Source organism: Lissotriton helveticus, chromosome 11 (genome assembly GCF_964261635.1).
Source record: "Lissotriton helveticus chromosome 11, aLisHel1.1, whole genome shotgun sequence".
NCBI classification, from domain to species: domain Eukaryota; kingdom Metazoa; phylum Chordata; class Amphibia; order Caudata; family Salamandridae; genus Lissotriton; species Lissotriton helveticus.
Genome location: NC_136072.1, coordinates 257,650,754 through 257,671,815, shown reverse-complemented (window position 1 = coordinate 257,671,815; position 21,062 = coordinate 257,650,754). Strand labels below are relative to the sequence as shown.

Genomic DNA, 21,062 nt, shown 5'->3' with positions numbered 1-21,062 from the left:
CATCTGGGTTGTCTAATCATTGGTAGCTTTGCTATAGGACGGAGAGCTAATGAGACTCTGATGGTAGTCAGTTAGGAGTTCTAGGTACTGAGGAGTTTTATGGTACACTACAATTCACTGAAGTCCTGGGTCTCTGTGCACAGTTCTGTGTATGAGCAGAATCCCTGCAACAATACAATTATGTACCACTAGATGGCATGTTGCGCTCTCCTCTTATCTATAACAAAATGATTTAGTTCAGTATCCTATTTTATACCCTTAATGTCAAAATTCTCTTCAACAACAAAATATATTAATTCAATAACCCCATACCATTTGTAATGAAAAAGAGATCAATTTCCATCAGTCTGTCACATAAATTCCTTTACGAAAAGAGTAAGCTAGTAACCCCATAGCAATTGAGCCCCACGCACTATTGGAACCCACTTTCACCAAACCATGGGTTTAAAAACACCACAATGTATCCTCATGTCAATAGTCTAGGCTATCTACCCCAGGCAATATCCTTACCAGTACTGACTTTCATTCTTTCTATTTCCTGGTTTGAATATCCTATGAGTTTATGCCTAGCTTTCAAGTTATCTGTGCCACCTTATTTATACCTGTTTCTTAACCAATCACAACCTTTCGAGATACCCGTTCCCTCTCTAGTCCATTTTGTGGAAGTATTAATCACGTCACTTGTTTCATCTAAGCCGAAATCCATGCATATATTAATGAGTGTCAACCACCCATATTTATACTCAGATCCTCATTCTGGCCAATCACTGCCACTCCGGACCCGAGAGGAAACCCTGTATTATACTAAGACTAGCTATCCTGCAATCTGATGCCGACATTAACAATTTGAACCTCAAGTTTCTTTTTTTTTGTGTGTCTTTAAGTCGCTTAAAAGTGTAGCCCTCCTTCACATGATCTCTAACTCCTCCTCCAGCCAATCACAGGTTCGCTGGACCAGAAAGGAAACCCTGTATTCTACACCGACTAGCTATCCTCCAATCCGATACCGGTATCAACAATTTGAATCTCCATTGTCTTTTTTTATATGTCTTTACGTCTACCTTTTCCTCCAGCTAATCACAGGTCTGCTGGACCAGAGAGGACACCCTGTATTCTACTAAGACTACCTATCCTCCAATCCGATGCTGACATCAACAATTAGAATCTCAAGTGTCTTTTATTGTGTGTGTCTATAATTCTAACTTTTTCTTCCAGCCAGACCAGAGAGGATACCCTGTATTCTACTAAAACAGCTATAGGTTTTCTTTATCGGAAACCCTTAAATTGGCATTGGATTGATTCCAAGATTAATTTTGTACCGTATTTTCCAGCCTTAATAGAAATTTCCGACTGGGCCTGCCTCTGCTCAAGATCCAGTAAGTGATATTTTTCTTTTGTATATCTTAATTACCTTTTAACTATTGTAGTGTCCTTGGATAGTTGTGACAAAAACTCCATTAGCCTTTTTTCATTATGTGCACAATAGGAAAAATGGGATCTTGTGCAGCATATTTCAACATGTTTCACCCTCTCTACTGAAGGAGCTTTCTGCAGAGTTATATGTTTTTCTGACAGGGCAGATTTCCCTAAGGATCTAAGATTGACCCAGAGATAGAAATAGGAGGGTAAGCCAAGAGCTCAAGAAGCAATTTGTCTGCAGATTCCTAAACTATGAAAAATTACTGTGAAAAATGATCTACTGAATTTCAATAAAGGTGTACAGACCCATACAACACTGTCTTTAATTAACCCTGGGCGTAGGACTACGTTACGCTCGCAGAGCGTGCGAAGTTTGCGCAACTATGCGCTACGCGAATTGCACGTAACACAGTGCAAAAACGCGTAGCGTGGCGGGCAGTTTTTGCTTGCTCGTGGTCCTCAACGTCAAGTTGGCGACTGCGAGTGAGCAAAATAACATCCCGGCGAGACTTTTTCATCGTTCACGAACAGCAACCTCAAGTTGCTGATCGCGAGCAGGGAAAATAAACTTCCCGGTGAGATTCTCATTGCGGGGAGGTCAGCGACTGCTCGCGATGAGAAACTACCAGTCTGTATTTAAAAAAAATCCGCTCGAGTAAAAATCATCTAGAGCGGCAGAAAACGACCGCTTGCACAGTGCAAGATGCGGTTTGCAATGATTGCACAGTGCAGACAAGCATCCGGCACTGTGCAATTTTGGCTACCGCACTATGCAGTTTGTGTAGCTATGCGTAGCTTACGTAGTGCGAAGCGCAACTACGCCCAGGGTTATCTTTAATGGCCGAACTATATCATAACATTGATCCTGCATTAATCTAGACTGGTAGCCTTAGGGCCTGATTACGAGTTTGGCGGTCCATAGGACCATGAAACCTGTGGTGGCAGTCTGACCACCGCTGCACTGTGGGACCGCCAGCATTCTTAACACTACAGTGATTGGACCGCCACAGGACTGCAGTGACCACCAGGGATCTAGGATCTGGTGGCATTCGTGCAGTGCTAAGAGGCAGAAATAAGCTGGGGGTGACACAGCGGCACCACTTGGCATATTTCAAGTTGTCTTATTACCACCATTTCGTGACGGTGATCCCACAATGGAAAGGGTGTCATGGAGGCAATTAAGGGGCCCCCTGCCACCTTAGAGCCCAGGGTTTGCATGCGGGGGGCACATGTAGTGACCCCCTGGATATACACCCCCAGTTCCTGCATGGTGGGGCATATGTGCCATACCATGCAGGAAAGTGCAGTCGGTGCTCTCGGAGCGGCGATCTGCTTGTCAGGCTTTTCTATGTTGCCTAACTGACTGCCACTGTCAGACTGCCACACGACCAGCCCCCAGATCCGGATTGAAGTCCTAATATGTTAGGCAGTTGCACCACTGGTTTGACCACTGTAGGACCACCAAACTCATATTGGGCCCCATAGTACTAAAGGAACAGAATTCGCCAATGGCTCCTGCACAATTTCATCTCTACAAAAAGTGGTATAGTAAACTAAAGTAAAATAAATGAATACCTATTTTAACAGTTAGGACAGCTTCCAGAACAGTATTAACAATCATACAGACAAAATGTTGAAATGTTCACATGTAACAAGGCGGCCACAGGCGAATAAACAATTTTGTTTACTCAGATTGGATACTTTTCATGACAGGGGCATATTTTCCTTATACAGCTTTTATCATTGAGTGACGTTTTTGTAATACTTTAGTCTCATCAACAAATTGTGAGTTCATTTTTGACAGCATCTTAAGTGATAAACATACCATTCAGATACCATTAAATGATTACGCCATTTTAATGTAGATGGAACTATTTGAGAACATTTTGAAATGTTTGAAAATAAATATCACTCAACTCAAAATATAAAAAATAAACCATGGTTAATTTTAAGGACTATAATAAAATGAATTATAAAAAAAAGCCTGTGGTTTACGGTATGAGCTATAATAAAATGTATTATAAAAAATAAAGCTTGTGGTTAAATGTATGGGATAGAATACAAGTATTATGTTTAATTGGAAATGAATGAATGAATCTTCATCTGTACAAACATACCTCAAAGTCGACATCGCCAAAGCAGCCACATGTTGCACAGGGGCCAATAATTCTTAAGACATCTTCCTTTCTTTCATTTTGAATTGTGAATTTTGGCTGATAGGGGTTCCAATTTTGAATAATGAAGCCAACAGTTGAACCAGGAGGGGCTTGCACTTCTAGCTGTCAGAAAAATCCCAATAACATAATTCAGTCCTTAGAAAATTGAAATCAATTGCCAAGAACATTAAATACTCAAATGAAATCATAACACATAGCAATTGACATTGGCTTCACTGAACGCACTGCACATAATCCATTGTCAGGGGGTGCCCTCTTTGGTGTTTGTAGTAAACAACAAGCATTTGCACTGCAATAGGACTCGCATTTACCCGAGTGGGGGCGGCAGGAGAGAAGACACGGATAGCGGAATGGGGGCACAGGAACAAAATAGTGCCAATGAAACACGAAGTAAAGGGGCCAGTAGCCATGAAAGCAAACAAATTACGACATGGTCATCATAAGGAGGGACTAGCAGCATCAGAAGGCAGCATTTAGAAAGGATAAAGACACAAGCCAATGAAAAATTGAGCGGGGAGTGGGCGGGGCTTCCCTCACGTAGTCAATTACCACAGATCAACACCAGAGCAAACAAAGACCCTAGTTTGGAGGGAAGTTCCTCCCTTATCATGGATGGGGAGATTTGCATTTTCGCTACTCGTGGACCTCCACACTCTGCATGGTGTTCTTGGGTAAGGAAATGATTGACATTCACATGCTTAAAGGGAGGGGCAAACCTCACTGAGATTTGTGGATTCAGTGTCAGATGGGTCAAGTTTGTATGCCGGTGGCATCAGCTGATATCAACCCAGAGCTTACCCTGACTCAAACAGCTTGGGTATTATGAGTTTGTCAAAGCAGGAGCACCACTGGAAATAGGGTGTTCTTATGCTAGCCCTCTTCCAAACTTTTAGCAATCCTCTGAGCCATGCTCAGTGAATACCATATTTAATGCGAAATCATCAGACTTTTCTAAAGGCACATACTTTTCTTGCCCCCACCTCTCTGTTATAGCTGCTTCCTACTATGTATTTCATGCTTAACCTGAAAAGAAATCTAGACTTGGCCTGTCTCTACTTTTATCTACAAAATGCCTGCCCACCTACAAAAACAGTACAAAAGGAGATGGGGCTGATTTATATGTTGGCAGTAAGAATACTTCATTGTAATTGCAACAGAGTATCCTTACCTTCAACATACATAATAGTCCGCCCACCCGATTTATATGCGGCCGGACCTCTGATATAACCATGGCAGAGACTACTCAATCTCCACCATGGCAATACCCCTCTGACAGCCTGACGGAGTAAAGGTCATTGGAGGTTGGCCTCTATGTTCGCCTGCCTAGTTTATATGGGTGGACATAGAGGTCTAAAGCTCCTCTCACCATGTTAAATAACTCCCAGGGTGAGGGGGGCATTTTTTTCTTTTCATAAAGAAAATCCTGAAGTTTGATGTATAACTTCATAATGTTGATGGATCTGTGCATCAAACTTAACAAAGCATTGAATGCAACTTTTGTAATGTTGGTTCATGATAGCGCTTTAGAAATTACTTACAGGTTGGCAGTCTTTTTTAAATTTGGCAGGCAGAGACTCTGTTAGTGTGATGGAGTAATTTTCCCCGTCGCCCTAACAGACTTTTTCCTCCGCCCACCAAATTATAAATCAGCCCCATAATATTTTGGTAACATACGATAGAAACATTAGCAACAAACTATTTTTGCATTCTCCCCAAATCTGTTTTCTCCTAATCTCTTTTTTCTCGCTTTCTTTCTCTATCACCATTCATTGATGCCATTCTGAACTTCACAAAGGATGTAGCCAAAATCACAAGGTTAATACCACCTTTAACACATATTAATCATGCAAACACCAATCTGAAAAAATCTCACATGCACTTATTATGAAATAAAGTGTTGCATCCAGCATTGTACAGATTGGGGTAAGGCCATTGTATTTACAGTCCCACAGGCTCCAGGGGGTTATTAGGAGACACAAAGATCCCACTGTACAGCCTAGAGTAGCACAGAATGCTTCAGGAAGATCACAGCAACTTCCTTGCTCAAGCCCAACTCACAGGAGAAAAAACAAAAAATAAACCCAGCTCACACAATAATGCAAAGAATACACAATTCACTTTAAAAACAAAGTGGAATCTTTGTGTTTCATAAACAACATGAGGGGCAGAACCAGCATGTGGTCGCTCTTGTGCCCTCCCATAAAAAGCATTTTAGCACAACGGTAGAGCCTTGATCTCATGGCATCCCAGAGATTTGTACACTACTGCTCTGTGCTTGTTTGATAGTTTTAAAGATTTTAAAGCTATCAAACAAGCACACAGATGTGATTCACCGGTCTCTGTAGTGGAGCGGGCTGTTGCAGCCACATTTTTCAATGCAGACAGCTCTGGGGTGTTCGCTGCACCGGGTCATCATTCATTAGATTATGGGTGGGCCCGGTAAACTCTGTCACGCCCTGAACTTAGCAGAGTTTTTGCCGAAATCCATGCTCCAAGCAGAGCACAGAGTGTCAAAGCTATTCAAACTCCACTGACAGAGCAAGGTTTACCACCGATGCCTAGTACTGAACTGTATTTATTATGAAAAAAGAGAACTCTATGCCTTGCTGTTACACTTTTGTTCTACTTCACTTTCAGAGAGAAACAAAATATCTTCTCATGAAATGTCAAACACGTGTCAGGATTACAACTCTGAATTGCACATAGACACCATGGAAATTGAGGAGTCTTTAGTTAAGGGCCATTACTACCCTAAGTATGTCAAAGCTATCAGAATGTAAGATAAATTCCCCCTAGGGAAACAGAGAAGATATAAGAAAAATGTATGCCATATTTACTGACCTCTTGTAGATAACAAGGGCACCAGCAACTGTTACATCGTAAGGGGCGAATGACATGGATGACCTCCTGGCCTTTGTTATCAGCAATTCTCATAGTAAATGATCGTATGGGTCCACAGAAAGTTCGATCAAAGAAGGCATTCTCCTCAATGGCAAAGTAAACTCTCTGCCCCAGGTTGTTCTTGATCTCATATTTGTTACTGGTTTCAGTTCCAAGTAATACTGATAAAAAAATTAAGCAAGACAAGAACAAAGTTATTTTCACTTCATCCATCGATGCTTAGCATAAAACGAGAGTTTCTGATAAGCGGATAGTATTTAATTTACCTCACATGCATTCTCCTGAAAATATTGCCTTTATCTCGTAATTTTAAGATATCAGTCAGAAACATATTGCTTAGTGTTTTTAGAAATACTTTTTGTAGATCAATTGTAGGTTAGTTTTCATTGTCATCAAACTTTACTTTACAGTCAATGTAAAACATGCTTAAAACCTGTGATACAGGTAAACAACAAATAGGGCAATGTTAAGTCAATCAATCAACAAAGTCTTTATTTCGGTAGAAATACCATGAAAGACACAAGGGATCAAAGGATAAGTTACGTGCATATCAAAATAAATAGGACATTGCATGTTGATGATAAAAACAATGCAGTCTAAAAATATCATAAGTATAAAAATGAAGCTAGCAGGCGTTAAAAAAACAGAAATTAGGACCAACAGATACTATGTAGGTCTCAATTATCATCATGAATTCATACCAGCTAGGAAGATAGATATGCAACCTGTACAAAGTCCCATTTCAGAAATAAAGACATGTTGATGACATCGATTATATTTGCCAATGTAACAGTCCATAGTGATCATCACAAATACCATCCCACAAAGAGGGTTGAAGTGCTAGTTTAACAACGTCCCATTGCTAAGATGCAGGTAAACTTTGCGATTACAGATTTGGCATGAACCAGAGTCTGATGCAGATGCCTTGACTGCAGCTAATTACATTCTTCAGTTGTGCAAGTCATTTTCCATCACAGGTTTGTGTCCACATGGAACATAGGTGTGCAAAATCTGGCAAAGAGCCGATATTAAAAAAGGCAAGTGCAAAAAATTTCAATCTCATGTCAATATAATAAGAATATTAAAAACACATTTCATACTAACATTTAAAAAGACTAAGAAATAGTACTTCCAATTTTTAAGTTTGCTGTTCTGTGTAGCAATTGTATTTACTAAGGGATTAAACGTGTACACTCCTCATGCATGTCACAAATATTTTGCAGTTGCGCACTCAAACAGGGGTCTTGCATCAGATTTTAGTATGCGCAGAGTCGCTCGGAGGTCTCGGGTACCCAGTTTTCTGTAGGCAGGAGAAAGTCATCTGCTCCTGGCTTTGGTGTATGCTATACAAGCAAAAAAGAAGTGGGCAGTAGATTCATGTGGACAGGAACAGCAAGGGCAGCCCTTTGGCTGTACTTTGTTATACAACCAAGAATTTGTGAATGCATTGATGGGCAGACTGCCATGCCTGAACTGGGTGTATAGCTTCCTATCGGCCGGCACTTTAATGATGTCGAGATAACTTTCGAGGGTACAGCTATGCTTAAAATCACTGAATTCCTCACCCAGTCTCCCCTGGTTGCTAGCTAAATATGCGATGCGCTCAGCTCCTTCCCTAAAGAGAGATTTGATCTGTCTTCTAGCAAAGGGTATTGGGCAATGTTAAGCCAATATCTCGTGTTGCTAAAATGTAATTCAAATTGCTGCGTGGGGTATGGAGAGAGTTCAGACTTATGCTAGCTGCCAGCAGATTGTGGGATAAGCAGAATGGGTCAGGGTCAGGTAAGGAATAATGCACGTGTTGAAGTAGTTGGGGCATGATTGGGGAGAAGAGGCTAGGATCATATATGATAGGTAAGATTTGGATCATCGTAAAATTTGTAGGCAGCATGAAGAGTCATGCTAGATGCACAGGAGAGGAAACCTGTTTAAAGATTACGGGCACATTTACTGGAATTGTGGAACAGGGCAGCGCAGCAAGTTACTTTGCTGCACTGTCCTACAACTTAGGGAAAAGGCAGGCATGCATCGTATTTATTGAATACAGTGCATTCCTGTCCTTTCACCCTGCGTTGGCACTGTTTTGGCAGTCTAGCCTCAACACAGGCACCCTTTCACCATGGTGAAAGAGTCCCTGTGTTACAGGCAGATGTTTTAGTGAAGAAACACTCAGAGCCAATCAGGCTATGAAGCCCAGGAAGGCACCTGGTCCTGACAAATACCCAGGTGATCTGATTTGTTCTGAACCCACCATATGGGGCACTTACATACATGCACTGTCATATGGGATGTTGATAGGAGGGCAAATCTCTGATTCTTGGTGCAGTGCCAAGATTTCTCCACTATACAAAAAGGGAGAAAAAGAAATACATAACAATACATAACAACTATTGGTTGATCAGTCTTATTATTAACCTCCAGAAGACATTCTGTCGCCAAGTTCTGACTAGACGACTAGACTGGATTGATGAGGCCTACATCCTGTCCCCTTTACAGGCACGTTTCCACTCTAAGGTGAGCACAACAGGCCTAATGTTTAGTTTGACCTTATCATTTCGAAATATCTTAGACTCTCCAAGGATCACTTGGATATAGTCTTTGTGGACCTCAGGGTTAGAATTGACAAAACCAGAAACTAGAAATCCCACATTCACAAAAGTGAACCAACATTGCTACATAGCACTTCGGCCATCACAAAGACGTTTAAGAAAACCACCCCTAAAGCTGTCTCCCGTGCCATTGAGGTTTAGAAGGCAAAAGCTCAGGCTGCAGCGCTATATGGAGCAGACATTTGGGAGATTGTTAACATCAAAGGTTTGATCCTCAAATAAAACAGCCTTTTGAGATTTGTGTTTAGTTTACCGCAGAGCATCCCAATGACACCACTATTCTTTGGCATAATGCTTAAAATTGTTTATGTTGTGGCATCCCTGAAACCTTTTTATATTGGGTTAGGCTGCGGTCCATCCCTGAGTTACTACACTATAGGTTGGCAGCTGAGGCAGTTTTGAATTTGGATGGTTTCAATATGTTAAACTCCAACTTAACAATTGAGGCTTTAGTGCCTATTGGAGTAAACCTCCCTAATTTAACCCTAGCACTAAGGGCATTGTAAAAACTGACTTTTGTAATACTAAAACCATTGCATTCCATTGTACTGCTAAAGCCGGGGTGGTCTGGCGGGAGAATTTCCATCTTTAAACCTGCACCTTCAAAGGAATTGTACATGAATGCGATCCAACCACCCCAGGCCTTCACATTGTTTACAACACTGAGGATTGGCACACTGCTGGCTAGAAAATTCACAAACAGCCTCATACTCTATTGTTCCAAACTGACAGCATGTGTATTTTGCAATCACCCGATTGAGGATGTATAACACGTGCTATTTTATATCCACTAATATGATATACTAGAAGCCCGTCCCGACATTGTCCGGGTATGAAATGCTGCGGGCCAGTAGTATATTGTTTTGTAGGATTTCGTTTTGATAGCATTTCTTATCTGTGACAGGCCTGTGAAACGCTCCGATTCACAGTGCACTGCTGATGCACTTAAGAGTGTGCGTTCAGTAGTGTGTGAACTCGAGTTTCCCTACTTTATTTTTCCTTGCAATATTATATAGCGCAAACTCGACAACATGGCATGAGCACAATTTACATTACAGAAGAACACATTCATTTGTGGTAGGCACAGGGAGACAAACCGATTTGCCTGGAATCACAGGATGTTGAGCTGATGCCGAGATTCGAACGTAGCTCCCCAGCTCTAAAGTTTGCAATTCTAGAACTTGTGGCGGGAGGTGTGTCTAAAAGTGTATGTCGTGCTGGCCATCAATGAGAGAGACCTGTGCATTTTTCAAATGGGTGGTGAAAAAATATGAGTATGTTGCTGGAGATGTGGGCCGCCGTGCCACCAACGTACTTACCGGGGAGGGTAAACACCCATTATTCCGCAACTTTCTTTCCGCATACCATCACTCCGCATACTTTCATTACGAAAGTACCATGACTCCTCAATGCCATTATAACGCATGGCATTACATTTTCTATGCTTTTACCACGCATACATTTACAACGAAATTCGTTGTAAATGCATGAATGGTAAAATCATGTTTTTTCTTTAATGTTTGGATAAGGTAAGTATGGGTTTGGGGTATATGTTTTGGAGTGTTTGGGTATTTTAAGGGTTCAGATATAGTTTTGGGTTATGGGGTACAGGGGCAGTTTTAGGGTTTAGGGATAGGTATGGGTTTTGGGGTATAGGGGTATTTTTAGGGTTCAGGGGTATGTTTGGGTTTTGGGGTACAGGGGTATTTTAGGGTTCAGGGGTAGGTTTGGGTTTTAGGGTACAGGGTTATTTTTAGGGTTCTGGGCTAGGTTTGGGTTTTGGGGTACAGGGTTATTTTTAGGGTTCAGGGGTAGGTTTGGGTTTTGGGGTACAGGGGTATTTTGAGGGTTCAGGGCTAGGTTTGGGTTTTGAGGTACAGGGGTATTTTAGGGTTCAGGGCTAGGTTTGGGTTTAGAGGTACAGGGGTATTTTTAGGGTTTAGGGATAGGTTTGGGTTTTGGGGTACAGGGTATATTTATATGGTTAAGATGGGTGTTGGGGTATTTTAACCACTTCGACGCTAATGACAAAGCCAGCTCGTCATGGGCGTTACCTGCCCTGCGCTCATGACGAGCTGGCTTTGTCACAAACAAGCCCTTTACTCCTTTCTCAGCACACAGCAGGTAAACGCGGTAGCGCTGAAGCAGTTAAGGAGTAAGGGTGGGTTATGATTATGGGATGCAGGGGTATTTAAAGGGAGCAGGGTGGGATTAGCACACAATATGAGACATGGCATGAAGGGCGGAACGTACCACAAGCCCCCAGAGTTTGTCACGCCCCCAGCACACGCCCACAGCACAATGCAGACACGCCGACAAGGGACTACTTTGCTGGCACGGTTCTTTTACCTTTTAAATGTATATGGTGGGCGTCTGCATAGCCTATGTCCTTCTGCTGCAACTGCCCTTTCCAACGCTGTATTGGGTGTTGTGATTGGTGCTGTGGTTCCTGAGATTACCCGCCTCAAAGGTTTGGGCTCTCTCTTTATTATATTAGTATAGATCTAGGCGGACCTGGACTAAGCCACTCTGCATTTCTATTGGTGTGAGACATCTCAAAGAGGCTTATCAAATTCTACAGCCTTATACTAGTTCGCTTATAGTTTTTGGCATTGGCTGATATTTTTATGCAGAGTGGTAACTCAGGAAAAAATCCGGTGCCATGTTCTAAAAATCTTATGTATTTTCCCCATAAATTATTTCTTTTTATTGTTATTTTACTGTAAAGTCAATATGTTTACATTAGCATAGTACCATCCATTTTGTTTTCACTCAGCACTTTTATCTTATTCGAAGCTGCTTGGTAATATCTGATCTAACAAATCTAAGCCTCACCTGCAGTTGTTACTATACTCCTTTTATAATTGGCCTTTTATCAGAACGCTGAAATGTATATTTTATTGTTGGACATTTTTAAGTCGAAACAGTTAATTTATAATAACTTTTTTATGTGGCATTTTACAATGTTTTGCCTGTTTTATGGGCTAGCTCCTGAAATCAACAAAATATTGATTGATTGATTGTTTTTGTGCAAGAAAAGTCACCTTTCTGCACAAAACAATCAATAGGGGTGCTTTCCTCTTTCAAATGTGTGTGTCAGAATGCAACACACATGGAAACAGAAAAAAACGGGGAGAAAGAAATATTTCCCCTTGTTACACCTAAACCCCACAGGCATAAGATTTCGATGCATTTCCAGTTGTCGAAGTCTTTGTAAATCTGGGAATGCGTCAAAAACCATGGCAACTGCATGGGAACACCCACCGCAACGCCCATGGAACGCCTTAGTTGCACAGAGTAAGGCAATTCAGTGATTGGCACTGCATTGCATTACTCCATATTTGTGAAGCCATTCAAAGCCAGGCAAAGTGGCTTTGCATGGCTCCATGAATATGACTGAGCGGCTGGCATCAGGCATGTACCACATTATGTGATGCAAGCATGACGCAAACCCTCATAAATATTCCCCTAAGTTGATGAGGTGCAGGGGAGGACAGAGAAATAGTAGAGTGAGGGGGGCAGGCCAATATGGGGAACTGATGATACATGAATTTGGACTGGTGTAGAATGAGATAGTAAATGACTTATTGCATGTTCTGGTAATGCTGTATGTGATGTATGAAAGCATGGGCTTGTGACAGTGGAGGAATGCCAGCATGCATGAGAGACATTGGTGAGAGGCTGGTGAAAAGTAATATAGGCAGATAATACCCTGAGTACACAGGGAGACTAGGGACATACAATGACAAAATAAGGGCATAGCAGCATTAAGGGGATTGTGGGTGCTCTTGGGGGTGTGGTGGAGCTGGTCAAGATAGCACGAGAGGGATGATGGGACAATTGAACAGAAACAGACTTAGCTTCTAGATAAAAAGGGTGAAATATAAGAATTGTTATCCTGAAACATACGTTATTGAAAATTAGGTGAACTTATTTGTTTTCTACTCAGACAGCACTTGAGCAGTTTTCAGACAGGCAGTAACAGATTTATGAATCATACTTATAAACAACAGAAATAGTCCACAGTACTGATATTGAATACATTTATGAGGAGGTGGATATTAATAAGGAAATCAGATGGGAAACAGATGTGAAATCCAAAACTGTGATTCAAACTAAGGGCCTGATTACGAGTCTGGCAGTCTTGCGATTGCCAGGCTCACAGTGGCACATGGGTGACGGTTCACCGTTTTGCTGATTTTGACTTTCAAAGTCGTTTCGGTGGAGGATCACCCGCTGCGACAGGTAAAAAATGTTCCCTGGCAGTGGGGCAGCTTCAGCACAATGTAGTATGTAGAGTGGGTACTGGCATAGTCCCGCTCAGCATATTAAGCGTTCGTCCATCGCCAGCAAAATGCTGCTAGTGGAGGAACAAAAGGGATCCTACAGGGCCCCCATGTTTACCCTACCATGGAGATACATTCAGGGAGGCATAAAATATGTCCCCCCCTGTCTGTATCCCCACAAACTTCCAGTACAGCATGGACGTCACTGTCCATGCCGTGCAGAAACTATTTTGGCATTCCCATTGCGGGGCCCGTTTTCCAGGCACCGCCAAGGGAAAGGCAAAGGAAGGCCAAATGTATTATGAGTTGAACTTGTGTTACACAAGTTCAACTCGTAATACGGCCAGTGGTCTTCGACCGGGTTTGGCCCAACATAGGCGCCAGTGCTGCTGCACCAAACTCACAATCAGGCCCTAAGATTTTACAAAGCAGTAGCAAATGAAACACTCAACATTGTCCTTCATGTGTCAATTTTGTTCTAATATATGTGTGAATTTTTGATTGTATATTTCAAAGCAAAGATCCTGATATTGGCCCGTCAAATGATAAAGGGTTTCTTTCTAGTTAATTGCTTGCATATCAGCAGTCGGCAAAGTTAGGCAAAACAGCAGATCATCAAGCAGAAGAGAGCCCTAATCTCACTGGAAGCTACTGACATTACATTTAAATATGCAAACATTTATTTTCGATTTCCACAATGCTTGCTAAATAAGCTGCAATAAAGAACTTAGTGCATCAGGTCCTTGAATTTAGGGTTTACAGTATGTATGTGAAAGTGTTGGCTGATGCATGTTTGTCTGTGCCTGTGTGTGTGTGTGTGTGTTTTGCGTAGGAGTGGAGTGATGCCTACCAAATAGTAGATTGCAAAGTGGTTGGAAGTTAGTGGGTGTGGCCAGAGCAAGGGGTGGAAAGAGTGTAACAGGGTAACACGTGTTGAGTGAGGTGGAGGCTAGTGCGAGGAAGGGGTGTAGTAGGAGCTGAGGCAGATTAAGTGGGGACAGCGAGGATTTTAAGAGGTGTTAGGGGAAGCATAGAGAGATGGGTGGGGTCCCAGTGACTAAAAAGGCATTCCTAGATGGAGTAGGAGCCTGAGGCACTCATCAAGAGGAGAGCTAAACGTGGGCACCCATTCGATGGTTCTCTGCATAGATGGTTCACTTACATAGAATAGGCCTTATGGTGTGAAACCCAACATTTCTTTTGCTGCAACCCCGACATTCCTTGATTTTGGGGGGCAGTCAAATTTGGAGGGCAGTATTAAAAGGGACTTGGGGTATATTATGAAGTGTGTAGGGGGCACAGAAGGACATGGCTTCTGGGTAATTTGTTTGGGGGGCTAACCACAGTTTATATTGCTCCCTTCCTTCATTAAGGGGTGCACTCCAAAAGAATAGGGCAAACAACCGGGCTAGGGCATGAACGGGTTCTTGACAGTTTCTATTACCAGCCACAGCTACTGCAGTAATAGTTTGGGAAGGTACAACAAGGAGCATGTGGTGGTATTTTTGCAGGGAAGGTTGCTTCCCAAGATTTAACTGCCTTCCCTCCCCCAGTGTGGAATGTTATAGGTACCCTTGGGAAATTTCGATCAAAAGCAGATGGTATAGAGATTCCTGCTATGAAATTTGGGAGCACTAACATTTGCAAAATGAAGGGTGGTAGTGGAGCAGATGAAATGGACAGGGAAAGGATACCTGTGGCAATTGGTTGTATGGGCCATAGAGAATAATCATAGCATGCAAATAGGCAGCAGTCCCTGGACTGGCAATGTCTGTAGAGAGTTTGGTGTTTTCTGAATTTTTTTTATCCTCCCTATGTTTGGTATGATCCACAGAGGAAAGGCCAGGCCTAACTGTTAGGCAGAATATGTATTTATGATTTAAAGAAGTATAGTCTGAGAGAGCTGTGTAGGACTGTACAGAGTGGAAAACGCCTGTATACCCGAGCAATGTGCATCCAACAGGATATTTGAGACTGAACAGTGAGAGAAGCAGCTGGGTTACTGACGGTGAGTAAATGGAGGGCATATAGGAAGGGTGTTTGTTGTCACTCAAAGGATTGAAATGTAGTTGGTGCACTACCAAAGCTGGGGTCCCTTCAAAGAGACAGATGACACACTCACTCAATTACTCAGCAAACATTTACACATTGACAGTTTCATCGTGCTGTTTACTTTTCAAAAATGTCCTCGTGCAGCACAAATACAGGCAAGCCATTCCTCATTATTCATTCACTCATTCATTGCAGTCTTTCACTATGTAGGCCCTGCAAGACCAACATGTACACGAGGTATGTCAGCTAGCAGAAGAAAAGCCGTGGTGTGCTATTATGCTCACACTGCTGCCCTCTAGTAACGCCACATGGCAACTGCAGCATAATATTTGGACTGGAAAGAGGGCTGTCCTATGCAAATAATGTCCTCCCAGGCTTACTTTCTTCGGAGACTGTTACCGGCTTTGAGCCGTGATACTGCCTTCAACACATGGTTCGTCAGCCAAATTCAAAAGCAGCCTATTTATCTTAGGCTAACGGTGTGCCACTCAAAGTGCACACATGGTGATGTCACTCTCATTTAGCAGGGTCCTAAATTGCCTGCAGTCATCCTCTATACAGAACCTGGACGTTTGTGGGTGTTTGTGGGCATTCTTCAAAGGAAGGAAGGGGGTGTTTAAAGCCCCAGCCCCAGCCCCAGCCCCAGCCCCAGCCCCAGCCCCAGCCCCAGCCCCAGCCCCAGCGATGTGATGCGATGCTCCATCCCTTCACCTGCTGCTGCAGCAGGCATGATGCTGACCTGCAGAAGTAAAGGCCTCTCTCTGCCCTTTGTTGCCTCTTGAAGAAAACAGCCTTTCTAGTTTTTATTGCACCTAATAAAGAGACTTTCACTTGCCTCAAACTTTGCCCATCATTTCAATTGCCAGAGCTCATGCTTGGGCTTTATTCCTAACCAACCTCACTGGCACCAAACCCCAGCTCACAACAAAATGAAAAATTATCACCATACAACCTAACTTACTATCAGTGTAGCAGTTTCCTTGCATTCTTATGCCCAGTTATACCCCTGGAGGCCACATTTGGCTCTACAATATACCGAATTTTACATTTATAAAGGAAGATAAGGCTTTGCCCCTATCGCACCTACATGAGAAGAAGGGGAGTTGGTAGAAGTTCATGAGGGAAAAGATTTGTAATTTTGGGGCACACGTGCCAAAAAGGGTTGCCATTTATTTCCTCAGTTTTTCCATGTGAAAAAATCCAAAGTTAGCAAATGAGAAAAAAGCACTTTGAAAATTTACCACATTAGGATACTATGACAGCATTGTCAGGATTTGAACCCCCGTCCTGTGAGAGCCTTCAACACTAGCAGCACAAGACTTACCGTTGAGCTATAGTGGATTGCAGAGTGGTTGGGAGTTGGTGGGTGTGGCCAGAGTGAGGTGTGGAAAGAGTCTCACAGGGTAACAAGTGTTGAGGGAGGTAGAGGGTAGAGCAAGGAAGGGGTGTAGTAAGAGCTGATGCAGATTCGGTGGGGTCAGCAAGGAGTAAAATAGGTGCTAGGGGTAGTATAGATGGGTGGGGTCCCAGTGACTAAAAAGGTGTTCCTAGATTGAGTAGGAGCCTGGGGCACTTATCAAGCGGAGGAAACTGCCGCTAAAACAGCGATAATTTTAACGAGGTTCTTGCTAATATGCCCCTAAGTCCTACATATATGCTGATGAACACGAATTTATGTTTGGACTATCTCCCAATGAAGCCAAGGATCAAAATGATACATTTTACTGGCAGACAGAGCCTTTCATACATGTGTTGGTGGTTGTCCAAAAACTATTTAAAATTGAACCCTGATAAAACTGAATTTATATTAAGTCCAGGAACATTGTTGTCCTTGTATAGGTTTCCTCCTACCTCCAGCCTCTTCTGTTCATAACTTAGGTGTCTATATTGATATGGGTCTCAGCCTCAGTATTCAAGTAGCTACACCTTCCAAGTCTTCTTACTATCAGCTAAAATGTTGTGGCAGATATTTTCTTCCTTGGAATCTGAACTAAGAATTCCTGTAGTCACAGCTACTATTCAATCAAGATTAGATTGCTGTAACTCCATCTTCTTAGTGGGACACAAGAAACACCAAACTACAACTGAAGCTAAAATAATGCAGTCTGCATGATTTGCAGCCAACAAAAATGTACTCTCCCACCAAAGCAATGAAAACTATTCACTAGCTCTTGGTTCTTGTAGGAATCAACTTTAAGGCCAAGACTATAGTACATATGGCAATTTATTCTCACCTGCTTGTTTTCATGGCACAACAATTTCATAAGTATATGCCTCAGAAAAATCTGAGATCAATCAGGGATTCAATCAATCAGGGATTTGTGAAGCACGCTACTCACCCGTGGAGGTCTCAAGGTCTCCAATGTGTACTACTTGTTCCATGATTCGGTAATGCATGTTTTTGGACACTTCTTTTTTCTGTGTCTAGAGCAAGAACTTGGAACAGCTTACTTTTGAACCTTTGCAGCATACCTTCTCTAATCCAATTTAGAAAGACCTTAAAAATGTATCTGTTTTACCAATTATTTACCTGAATCATCCTCCTTTCAGTGTCAAGAAACCCTTATTGAGCATTAGACTTAATCGAATACATTAAACATAAAGACTCATGCTGTACCTATCCAATGCGGTCCGATAAGGCAAAATCCAACCTCGCAATGCTTGTCTTCTGGTAAAAGGATGTCCTGACCTGGCAGTTTGGTCTGGGCTACCACTGTGTAGTGGAGTCAAGACTAATATGTAGAAGGCTAGTTCCAGTCCGTTTTAGAAAATATTGTGCAAAAATGTTGGATTGGAAAATGGCTGATATTATTTGAAGCACTCCATCCATCACTGTTAGTACCCAGTATGTCCTCCTAGGTTGGGGGGTTATGCAGATCCATGGGTTCCAATTCCACAGGATCCAAACTGCAATTCACCAGTCTTTAGTTGCTTGTGTTCACACGCCTATCCAGACAATTTCACTGGGATCACGTCTTGAGGTAAGACTACTTTTCACAGGGATGGTTTCTATCTCTAATGGTACATGTGAGCAAAAAAAGATGAACTGATATGAGGCCCAGAATAATTACTAGTGCTTGAAATGTATTCAGATAATTCAGTATGTTACATTTTGAGCTGTTAATGACAGTTTTCTTATGTAGGAAGGGTAGGTTGAGATGTAGTTAGAAATATTGCTATGCAATAGGATTTAAACTTTATCTTACTGATGTGACCATAAAGAGTTGAAACTATTCTGACATGGTTTCTATTGCAGTTTAAAGGGCCCCAACCTGCAGTGCAGTCTGGACCATCCCGTGTGGATCAGGGCCAAGATTGATTTGATCTGGCTTCCCCTGAGTTTTATGGCACACAGGTAAACAACAATGTGCTGGGATGAGGCCCAGGGTAATTTCTGGTGATTGGAATTAATTCAAGCTTTCCATCTATCACTATTTGTGCTGTCTAACATGAGCATCCCTAAGTAGAAGACGTATGTACAGGCATAGGTCAAAAGCTCTCTATGCCTGAAGACTCATGCTTTTCTTCACTGATGATGCCCAGTAAGGCAAAAACAAGCCCAGGGTTGCAAGTATTTCCATCCGGACCTGATCTTTGCATTTTTATTTCTACAGACCGTTTGGGATGGGACCAATATTGATTTGCATATGTATGGTATACGATTGTGAAAGCAGAGACAAGCTAAAAAAAGATAGAATGACATGTGACACACAGTAATTTACCAGTGACTAAGACTATCTCAAGCATTACTCCTATCACTTTTTTGTGCTGCCTGTGGGCTGGTGTAGATTACCATTTCTATGAGAAAATACTCCTCCCCTTCTCTATTATTATCCTCTTCCTATGTTCTGAGCTTGTAGTGAGGAAAAACCCGGAGTAATTTGTTCTCGGTTTGTGTCAGCTGACCCATTAGTGTTAGAAATCCTGTCTTCTCTCTCTCCCTGTTTTTTGCAGTGTAGTAGGAAGTTTGAAGTGGTTAGCTTCATCTATTTGTTGTTGATTTCTCTCACAGGTGAAATCATAATTCAGGCGTTAAGTGGTTTAGGACTTTCACCAATTTCTAGAACCTATACGGCTAACATTTACATTTACCACTGCCTACATACCAACTTAGAACAGTTTCTATAGTAATTTATCAATAAGTAAATGGATCGAGCATATTTATTATGCCATTATTATAGACTGCATCCTACTGAACCTTTCTAATCCCTTCTTCAAAATACTTAGGAAACTAATTAAGAGTTTGTCAGGCAGTATTCTTTCAGTAAAGGAAGATGAAAGCACTATGCACTTACAGACTGCTGCCTGCCAAATTTAGAGACCACAGGAAGCTGAGCAGTATTTCTTTGTATCTTCTGATGAACCACTATTACTGTGGTTACCCTGAAAATCATAAAAAGCATGTTAAAGGCCATTGTCAGTTTAGAAGGCCAGCCACCTAAGTGGAAGTATGTTTTAAAAAAACAAATATCTCATTACCCCAACACGGAGGTAGGTTATTGTCTGGGTTTAGTTGTCATTACTTTAATTTTTCATGGTCCTCAAGCAAGGTAGATTCACTACTTTTTCCTGACAAGAGTACTCTTTTAGCTATTTTAACCCTGAGGGATGGGTCTCAGGGATATTTTTTCTTTCTTATGAGTTGATAACTAACAGTAAATCTAGTATAAATATGTTTTTTATGTCTTTATCCCAACCCACATTAACACTGCCCACAATCCGAGTTCATTGGAGAGGCTGCTATGTTTAATACAATCCTATGGTCCGGTAGTTTGACATTTAATGCTTTACTTACATTTAAGTCTTATTTTTCTTGAATGTTTTCACCTGGATATGGATTTGGTATTTTCTGCTTGAATTGCATCACTTTTCTTAGTACTGCTGCTGAAACGTTTTCCTGCTGCATTGTAGGAAGCCAATTTTCTCTCTTTGTGTTAGATTTTATCATCTTACACAACACCTTATTTAAATCAGCCCCTCATATTGGCTTGATCCAAAAGCCCAATTTAAATAGTATAATACACGATATTGGGATAAAATGCTTTTTGAATATTGTGTTCTATGATGGAAAAGAATGATAAAACTAGAATGCTTCTAGGAAGAAGGATGAGAATGTGCAAAACTTGCCACGGCTCATGTCAGCTGCGCACCTGCAATCTGGGAATTCTACTTCCCCTGAATGTCAGTGACTTTAAGAGATACACATGCCAATGTTTCAGTCCTTTTAGTGCCTGAGAGTCAGGGAAAACAGGAGCCATATGTGAAGGGAGATGATTCATTTCTCACCTGTGTTAAGATCACATCCCCTTGCTTTGCTTTTACCTGTCATATGGTGCTATAGCCCCTCTAAGGATGTAGAGCATGCAGCAGTACAGTTTCATGCAATGAGAATGAGGTGGAAGTTAAGTTAGAGCAAGGCAAAGGCAAGTTGGCTTAATCTCCCCATAGATTAAAATTAACAGCATGAGCTGTAGAAGAGGATGCTAACTCCTCCTTGCTTTTCTCGATCACACCCACTGCCTCAGCTTCTCCTGTGCCAAATCCCACAGGCCCTTCACAATGGCAGCAGCCAGGAAGGGCTGTCACTGTAGGTGAGAACTTTGGAACGTTGGTAGCAG

The 21,062-nt window shown here is 41.9% G+C and overlaps 1 protein-coding gene across 2 annotated transcripts in view; it reads right to left on the bottom strand.

Annotated features, from left to right (window-relative positions):
- The window catches only part of LOC144791737 (phospholipid scramblase family member 5-like), a 217,144-nt gene that overhangs the window by 53,352 nt on the left and 142,730 nt on the right, over nt 1-21,062 (bottom strand). For both annotated transcript variants that reach the window (XM_078666506.1, XM_078666505.1), the window contains exons 4-5: nt 6,438-6,658; nt 3,537-3,698 (exon numbers count right to left, since the gene is read on the bottom strand). In XM_078666506.1, the coding sequence (XP_078522632.1) occupies nt 3,537-3,698; nt 6,438-6,658 (383 nt within the window). The remainder of the gene's footprint in view (nt 1-3,536; nt 3,699-6,437; nt 6,659-21,062) is intronic.